The sequence below is a fragment of the Solanum stenotomum genome, chromosome 2 (genome assembly GCF_019186545.1).
Source record: "Solanum stenotomum isolate F172 chromosome 2, ASM1918654v1, whole genome shotgun sequence".
Taxonomy (NCBI): Eukaryota; Viridiplantae; Streptophyta; class Magnoliopsida; order Solanales; family Solanaceae; genus Solanum; species Solanum stenotomum.
Window position 1 is genome coordinate 18704162 of NC_064283.1, and position 9191 is coordinate 18713352.

Consider the following 9191-nt stretch of genomic DNA (forward strand, 5'->3'; position numbering starts at 1 on the left):
GCGCCAAACTCTCATTCCATCTAACTTTTTTTTTTGTAAAGTAAAAAACTATTTTTTAATTAAAAAAATAAAACCCTAAGAGTAAAAAAAAAAAAAAAAAAAGCATTTTAATTACATTTTGTTAACAATAAAAATATTTTTTTATAGAAACAAAAAAAAGCTTAAANTGTCCTTTCTTGATTTGTCAAAATGGACAACTAAATAGGGACAACCAAAAAAGGAAATATGGACAAGTAAATAGGGACGGAGGGAGTATTAGTTAATCAAAAGGAAATAAATAAATAAAATTTAGAGAGACATATGTTGATAGTGATGCATTAACCGCTTAATCACCATTTGCCCCAAAATCTCCGAAAGATTTGGCGCCAAACTCTCATCCCATCTAACTTTTTTTTTTTTTGTAAAGTAAAAAACTATTTTTTAATTAAAAAAATAAAACCCTAAAAGTAAAAAAAAGAAGAAGCATTTTAATTACATTTTGTTCACAATAAAAATAATTTTTATAGAAACAAAAAAAAAGCTTAAAGCTTAGGAAATACAAAGTCAAACACAAAGCACATAACAAAAAAGAACACAGAAATTTAGGTAGACAACAAGAAAGGAATCAATAAAAGTTTTTCTTGGATTTTACCTTTGGTGTTCTGTGCATTAATAGATTATTATTAAAATTAATTAGTATTTCTTTAATTAATTTATAAGAAGAAATTAGATTTGACTCCAATTTTGGAATTGTGGATTTATTAATTTAATCCAACATTATATAATCTTGAATGTCGTCTCCAACAACGTGTTGTAAATCTGATGATAGCATCCACATGATTAAGGCGGAAGCCGCCACTGCCGTCGTCGTCAAAACCACAGCCAGCGGCGGCGTTACCACCACCCTTGACAATTGTGTCAAGGGTTATGAAAAGAACAAGGTACAATTTATTTATTTTAAGATTTTTTTTAAAAATAAAATAAAAATTTTGATTTTTTTTTTAATGATGTTTGAATAAAAGTTTGGCATACCAAAGCTTATTAATTCAAAAAGCATTGGAGGAAGTTTTGAAGAGGATGTAACACAATCAGAAAAAAATGATCAAGGTTTGATTTACAATTATTATTTTATTTTTTGAATTTTATGTATATATTTTATATTGTAATTGATTTTTTATTTTATTTTTTGAAGTGGATTGGAAGATTATATCAAGGAGAAAAGTTTTATTTGAAACTTCTCCTTCAGTAAAGGGAAGTTTTACAGGTAGGAATCATCATCACCAACTTGTTTTTAGTATTAAATTGCATGAGAAATAGTTATAATTTTTTATGAACTTTTCTTGTGCATGCTGGAATTGTATTATTTAAATTTATCCATTGTACGTATGTTCATGTTAAAGTAACGTATCTAGATATAAAGTTTTATGTTTGTGCTTTTGATGATTCTACAAGTCTTTTTTTAATCTTTGTTGTTATATGAGGAAAAACAATATCATATATTTAAAAAGTGTGGTCTAGTGGTTAATGAAATGGTTGAGAATCCCGAGGTCTTTAAAAAACACTAGCTAGGTGATTCTTCTTATCTATTCTAATTTTGGTGGACAAAGTTACCTAATACTTGTTGTTGGTGAGAGATGACATGTATCTTGTGTAATTAGTCGTCTTTCACTACTTTCTTCGTCACCTTTCACCCTTCATTTACACATTTGACTAGGTTATCATTATATAGCTATAGTTAATGGTGCATTTAGTCTTACACGCCATTTTAATTCAAACGTATACAACACCAGGTTTATAATAAATATTTATGGGGTATTCTTTAAGGTTATCAATATTGAATACATTATGTTCTTAAAATTATAAGCTCAAACTTACTATATGTTGCAATTTTAGTAAGCTATTTACATATAATCAGGGGCGAATTTAAGCTTAAAAAATGGGTCACTTGAACCCGTGGTCATCCGACAAAACTCGATGTATTACTTGTAGAATTCTTAAAATATATCAAATAGCAATTGAATGAACCCATGAACACAAACAACTGGATGGTTCACTGGTTTGAGTGTCAGTTTTCCACTTTGAGGTTGAGGGATCGATTCCCAGATGCTGCATTTTCACAACCTTGCATTTTATTATATTCACAAAAGAGTTTCTGCGTTCAGCCTCTTTTAAACTTCTTCTAATGACTTTTTCTTATAATAAAATTTATTTATTTTGCAAATGTATTTAATATTTTTCTTATGAAAAAACTATATTTATTATTGCTAAAATAAATAAGGCCCCTCAAATTTGAAAGCCTAAATTAGTTGCCCTTTTTCTTAAAGGGACAGCGCCGCCCCTGACAATGGTGCACCCGTTTTCTTGAAATTCTAGATTCGCCTCTGCATATAATTGTGTATCGAAAGTATTGAATTCAGATGTATCCGATTGCAGTATTACAAATTCTCCTTTGTTCACTAGATGTTTATCCTAACCGATGCTCTTTAAAATTTATCAGTTTGTTGAGAGAAAATATGACACTTAATCATGGTTAAATTAATAAAAGTATGTCTATTACATTCATTGATTTAATATAAATACAACATGCGTGTAGATGCGTTAATATTGTATAATATTAAGAAATTTCAATCATGTAATGTGTGTTAGCCACGTACACTTAATTAGGTATCTTCTCCATAATCTGCTTAGCTTCATTTATAGCATAATATTGGTAGCTCACCTAACAGAAGACTAAATTGTATTTTGATTATTTGCAAATACTATTTCTTTTCACTATACTGTTGTAAAATGAAAATAACGTGGAAGTAGTTTTTCTTGTGTAGAAATTTGACCTGTGAGGACTTTGCCCACTGAAAAATGTTATATATCTAAAATAGGGATCTTACCGCTTCAATTCTGTCAACTAATTTATAAAATATATAAACTGTGTATCTATATACATGAGTACATATAATATATATATACATAATCAGTATATATTTTGATCATGTTGATAAATAAATTTGGCCGAACGGTACCTATTGATAAATTTCCATATAAAATCCATACCTTTTAATTTCAAACTGAAGATTGTAAGAAAATCCAAACCACAACAACCATGATACTAATTTCTTATCTACTCTCAGCAAGGCATAATAGTGCAAGGATTGAAGGCCTAAACCTTTCCAATTTTGATCAGTCAACACAACCTGCTACTATGATTAAAAATATTAGGTATGATTTTTCTTGATTTACAAATGATTTTTCAACTTACTTGAATTAATTAACTAGGATATATATACTGGAAAATTTTAGGGTTTTTGCTGGGACATGGAATGTAGGAGGAAAAACTCCTAATCATGGACTTAATCTTGAAGATTTCTTGCAAGTGGAAGGTTCTGCAGATATATATGTTTTGGGGTATGATAACTTCAACATATATTGCTCCGTCCTCTATTTCAATTTGTATGTCTTATTTTCCTTTTTGGTCCATCTCAACGTGAATGCATTCCCTTTTTTGACAACTTTTTCATTTTAACTTTTCACGCGTGACATGTCTAAGACCAGAAAATTAAAAAATATTTTGGTACAGTCATATCTTTAGTTTAAAATCATAAGATTCAAAAGTCGACAAACAAATTGAAACGGAGTGAGTATTAATTTAGGGTCTTACAAGATGTGACATGCCTTATTTTTCAGGTTTCAAGAAATTGTACCCTTAAATGCAGGAAATGTATTAGTGAGTGAAGATAGTGAACCAGCAGCAAGATGGTTAGCACTAATAAGCCATGCACTTAACAAATCATCATATGATCATGATGATTCAAGCAGTTCAAAATCCAACAGTTTATTCAATAAACATTCTCTTAAAGTTGTTAAAAAGAGTTTAAAGGCTAATAGTAACCTTCTCAAGACATGTAATTGTCCTTCAACAACTAGACGTTTGAGAAAGCTTAGTGATCCTTCATGTTCTCTCTTGACACATTTTCGCGAAGACGATTTACAGTCGATTGCTCAGAAATTTCCTTGTACTAATTATGGTTTGAGTTATCATCTTATATCAAGCAAGCAAATGGTTGGGATTTTCCTTTCAGTTTGGGCACGAAAAGAGTTAGCACAACATATTGGACATCTCAGAATATCTTCTCTTGGTAGAGGTATCATGGGTTGTCTTGGAAATAAGGTTTGTGAAAGAAACTTTTTTGATATTTGACTATTCTATTCAATCTTCTTTCTTTTTTGCAATTTGAATCTGGTAGGTATAGTAGATTGGAATATTTAATATGATAGAAAAGATTTTTCGTGTTACCAACGTTGCTTGTTAAGAAAGCACATCTCGCTTTCGTGAATTCAGTAATTTTTGCACACATGTAATTTTTTTGTGTGCCTCCGCCCCTATCTTATATATGTATTAAATACTAAAATTTGATGGTAAATAGAAGTATTAAAATATACTAACTTGAGGTTGTTTCATAAATTTTAAATCGTGATTATCTAAGTTGCTCGTACTCTTTATTTTCTGTTCTGCACTTGTGTCTACACAATATGGGTATGTGATACGTATTAGGGTCTGGTCAACTAATTTTTGGTGCTTTGACCAAAATTGATAAATGGAGAAATTTGGGACAGATACAATGATTTTTGTAATCAAAGCAAATGTTAAGGTGAAATTGAAGAAAATGACATATACAAAAATTTCTAGTTTGTTATTCTTCTGGAATTTTCACCTTGATCAATATTTTCTCCTCGGGATTTTTTTTAGTTTTCCACTTATTTTAGGCATATAACTCTATTTTTAGATAGTTGAATTATTTTTAGTCCAATTCCTGTACCCATATTCGTACCTGAACCCATCGATTTTGTAATTTAATATGCAGGGGTGTATAGCAATAAGCATGTCACTGTATCGGACGAGCTTTTGCTTTGTGTGCAGTCACTTAGCTTCAGGGGAGAAAGAAGGAGATGAGCTAAGAAGAAATGCAGATGTTGCTGAGATTCTTAAAAGCATACAATTTCCCAGAATTTGTAGGAATCCCGATAGAGGAATCGCAGAAAAAATTACTGATCACCAGTAAGTTTTTTTTTTTTTTTTCCCAATCAATACACTTTGTGTTTGTTAATTATATTACTAAAAACTATGAGCTAGCTAGAGAATTACTACTTATTTATAAGAGGCGTGTGGAGTTTTTATCCAACGAAGTCAATATTTTCGACAAGCATTATCTAAGTTTTGTAGACTGACAAACCTAACTTACATAGCAGAATGTAAATGATAAAAGTTTTGTCCAAAAGCTTGTTGGTAGTCCTTGAGGATCATTTATTATCTTTAGAAGAGCAAAAGAACAATATGATAATAAGCATATATAATTGAGGTGGTTGAGAGGCCCCTATTACTCATGTATAAGCTCATAGAATTTGCATGTTGAGTGCTTCAACAACAACGATATGATATGATGAAGAGGAGAGGATCCCCAAAATGTCTTTAATGAAAGTAAAGACATCTCTTGTCTTGAGTCAGCAAAATGTTCCCTGTGATAAGTCTGTCTTTGACAAATCCTGACTGATTATAATATGCAAGCTTGGTAGAGATGATTTTAAATTCTAACTCTACTTGTACATAATAATACATTTTGTACTAAATAGATGAGATATATTATTCCCCTCTTTTTACTTGGCCGGCCCTTTTATCAATATCAATGAATGATGTAGACCTTAATAAATTTCAGGCGTGCAATATGGCTTGGAGACTTGAACTACCGAGTGTCTTTGAGTTATGAAGAAACAAGACTTTTATTAGAGGATAATGACTGGGACTCTCTTTTGGAAAAGGATCAGGTTTGGTTTTCTTTTTTAATTTGAACTACAAGGGCTATATTGTACAAAAAGGGGAAATTAAAATTTTTCATAGTCTTAAAGTGAGTGCATATTAATTAATATTGTATGTTGGTGACAGTTGAATGTGGAGAGAGAAGCAGGAAGAGTGTTTAGTGGGTGGAAAGAAGGGAAGATCCTTTTCGCTCCAACATATAAGTATTCTCATAATTCTGATTCCTATGCCGGAGAGACAACCAAGTCTAAGAAGAAACGAAGAACCCCTGCATGGTATATATATATATTCCTCTCTCTCTCTCTCTCTCTCTCTTTTACCTTTTCATCATCTCTTAATTAATTTTATCTTATCCTCCTTGTACTAATTAATTTCAGGTGTGATAGAATATTATGGCGAGGCGATGGCATTGAACAATTATCTTATATTCGAGGGGAATCAAGATTTTCAGATCATAGACCAGTTTGTTCTGTTTTCGCGGTGGATGTGGAGGTGGAGGCACAGCTAGTAAAGAAGAATAACTCCAAATTTAGAAAGGGTTTTTCTTGCATTGCTAATAGAATGGATCAGTATGACGATTTTATACCCCAGAGACACAGCTTTTATGATTATTGAAATACACCACTCTAACTAACTATAACTATAATAAATATCTTCTTCTATTTCTCTAATTAACTTGAGCTAGCTAGCTAGCTAGGGACAATATATCGGAAATTAACTACCTCTAACCTCATTAGGTAGTACACATATATATGTTGTATGTTGTAACTTGAGGGACAAATTAAAGATGGATTCCCCCTATTAATTTATCCCATCAAGTTGTAAAGCATGATAATTGAAAAATGAGCAAATAAGAAAAGATAATGACACTATAGTACGTAGTTTATTTATTTATATATATATGATAAACCGTGTCTAAAGCATGAAATGCGAGTAATCTAGGGAAAAACACACACACACAGGCGAATTATTTATTTTAGCTATAGCTAGATTTATTCCAATGTATCCTCATATGCCAAATCCCAAACAGAGAGGGGAGATTGATGATGTTCATTTTCTTTTGGTGTATCATTCGAGTTCATGTTTCCATAATGAAGGACATTATTATTGTCTCCCCAAAATCCTTGGAAATTCTCCTCAATTGATCCTCCATTAGCCTTTTGTGCAATATGGTAGTTGTTGAAGTTCCTTTTTATCTCCATGTTCATCCAATCATGATGATCATCATCAACCATTATTTCTTCGTGTGGTACTCCAAGCAAGCTAGTAAAATTGTTCATGAACATATTAAGTGACTCGTCCTCTCCCCTGACACTTTGTTGTTCATTCATAGTGCGATAAAAACAACTTGTCTCATTGTCCATTCTAGAATTCTTGTAGGGAAATCCAACTCCTAACTCACTTTGCACGCAATTTAAGTTTTGATGTAACATATCCTCAATGTCTATGTCGCTCTCAAACACAGTACCCTTCCTTTTCTCGTTTCTCCTCGAAGCAAGATATTGATCATCTTTTGATATCGAAATCCTGAGAGATTTTTCTGTCATCTCGACAAGGACTTGTTCTTGATTAACCACTTTAGACCAAGTAGCTGTTTCTTTAGCCGTCATCTTGTTTTGCAAGCTCTTTGATTGCTTCACCAACCTCCTCATTTTGTCGAAATTAACGGACATATGTTTGATAATTCCAGCCAAAACACTAACCTTCCATGCTTTTTTCAAGTCATGTGGCTTCTTATATGGTGGTGGTCCTTGTTCTTGTGAAAACCCTTGATCACCCCACCATAGTTCCTTCCCTGTAGGCCACCATGGTGGAGGTAACCCTTTATCCAAAGGGAAGCTCCTTTGTGGAGGAATACAATGTTGCATAAGAGATGAAAGGAGTGAACCCAAAGTAGTATCTTGCAAGTCATTTAGAAGATTCATGCATGAATTAGGATCCAACAAGACATGATTTTCTTGAACTAGTTTAGGCAAGAATGTAGCAATAGCATTTGGGGCATTCTTCTCAAACCTGACTTTCTCCTTCCACCACTCTCTTAAACTATCCGATGACCCCGTCACGGGCTTCCCCTTTTCGGGTACTATCCCATAGACGAAGCCTTGACCTTTACAAATCTCTATAATTTTGACCATGTACTTGAGGACGGAGTCTTGAGCTCTAGACATCTTCTTACGGCGAGATTGTTCTTGCTTAGCCTCTGACTCCTCCTCCTTGATCATGTCCCTCTTGAGTATTTGCATTCGCATGCGATCCTTCCACATACGACGTTTCAGATCATCGTAGTTGATTTCTTCATCCTCAATCTCTTCATTTTCTTCGCTGTTTATCGGCTCCATAATTTCTTCAAATGCCACCATTATTTATGTATGTGTGTATATGTATGTATGTTTAATTCATTTCTCAATCTTTAGATGATACCATATATAAGAATATATGGTGGCGGTGTGAATACTGAATATAATATTAGAGGAGACAAAATGTGGCCTTTCCCAAGAGTGAAGGATGATTTTGGAGGAAAATAGGGGAGTGGGGACTTAAGAGAAGAAACTCATGATGAAATTTAGGAAATTGTTACATTGATGTTATAAAAACAGCTAGTAGTGACGCAAGGAATTGACACTACTACAAGAAACATCAAATTTATTATAAAATTAATCGGAAATTTCTAGTTAATTCATTGCTTAAACGCTTTTAGCTAATTATATTACTTTTTTTTAATAATCTATCGTTAATTCATAGCTTAATGAAATTAATACAATTTTTTTTCTTGTTGTTTAACTATAAAATTTTGTCAGTCAGTAATTTTTTATTGCGCCTACTTATAGACGGAGACCTATTTCTCATATGTGCATTCGTGGTTGATCCTCAGTTTTGCATGTATGCATATGAAAACGTATGATTTTCATGCTTACTCACTGCCAATTGGTAAAGTTTCAAGTCATATTTAATACAATAATATTCTTTCTTTATGACACACCAATATACTTATCATAATGTATGAAAATACTTACGAGTTATTTAAATTAGCATGCTATCATATTACTTAGTAATTAATTTAGAGTTATAAGTTAGTAGCATATAAATAGCATAATAATATAAACCTGAAACGTATTGACTATTATGCCTAGTAAAGTACCATAATAATAGCTAAAGCAAGTTATATATACAGTAATTGAATTGCAAATCAAAGACTTATGTAAGTCCTATTCGAGATGTTATAAATATATAAATGTATATCTGACTAGGAAAGAAAATTGATTAACTTTTAGGAAAAAAAGATAATTCTAAATTAAGTAGGTCTAATTGGTTAGAGACTCGTGTTGATAACGTGTTGTGAAATATTAACAATATAAAATAATATAAGACAATAAATATATAGACAAAATATATGGGAGAGAATATT

General features: G+C 31.8%; 2 protein-coding genes across 3 annotated transcripts; one reads left to right on the forward strand and one right to left on the reverse strand.

Annotated features, from left to right (window-relative positions):
- Window positions 1-755: 755 nt before the first annotated feature.
- LOC125855229 (type I inositol polyphosphate 5-phosphatase 5) lies at window positions 756-6406 on the forward strand. Of its 2 annotated transcripts, XM_049534927.1 has the most exons (10): window positions 756-920; window positions 1002-1086; window positions 1172-1243; window positions 3105-3192; window positions 3274-3378; window positions 3658-4141; window positions 4836-5029; window positions 5685-5793; window positions 5912-6060; window positions 6163-6406. In XM_049534927.1, the coding sequence occupies exons 1-10, from the start codon at window positions 771-773 to the stop codon at window positions 6398-6400; spliced, it is 1674 nt and encodes a 557-aa protein (XP_049390884.1). In that variant the 5' UTR covers window positions 756-770; the 3' UTR covers window positions 6401-6406. The 2 variants fall into 2 exon arrangements, with proteins under 2 accessions (XP_049390884.1, XP_049390883.1); XM_049534926.1 differs by lacking the exons at window positions 756-920; window positions 1002-1086 and having other exon boundaries at window positions 1168-1243; window positions 3109-3192.
- A 371-nt stretch (window positions 6407-6777) lies between these two features.
- On the reverse strand, window positions 6778-8145 carry LOC125855227 (putative ETHYLENE INSENSITIVE 3-like 4 protein). Its single transcript, XM_049534925.1, has one exon. The coding sequence runs from the start codon at window positions 8143-8145 to the stop codon at window positions 6778-6780; it is 1368 nt and encodes a 455-aa protein (XP_049390882.1).
- Between the last annotated feature and the right edge of the window lie 1046 nt (window positions 8146-9191).

Excerpts from the sequence above, each read along its gene's own strand:
- LOC125855229 (XM_049534927.1), top strand. The coding sequence starts at position 771 with ATGTCGTCTCCAACAACGTGTTGTAAATCTGATGATAGCATCCACATG. Across the intron at positions 3,193-3,273 it reads ACTATGATTAAAAATATTAG|GGTTTTTGCTGGGACATGGA; the intron begins GTATGATTTTTC and ends GGAAAATTTTAG. Across the intron at positions 4,142-4,835 it reads TGGGTTGTCTTGGAAATAAG|GGGTGTATAGCAATAAGCAT; the intron begins GTTTGTGAAAGA and ends TTTAATATGCAG.
- LOC125855227 (XM_049534925.1), bottom strand. The coding sequence starts at position 8,145 with ATGGTGGCATTTGAAGAAATTATGGAGCCGATAAACAGCGAAGAAAAT.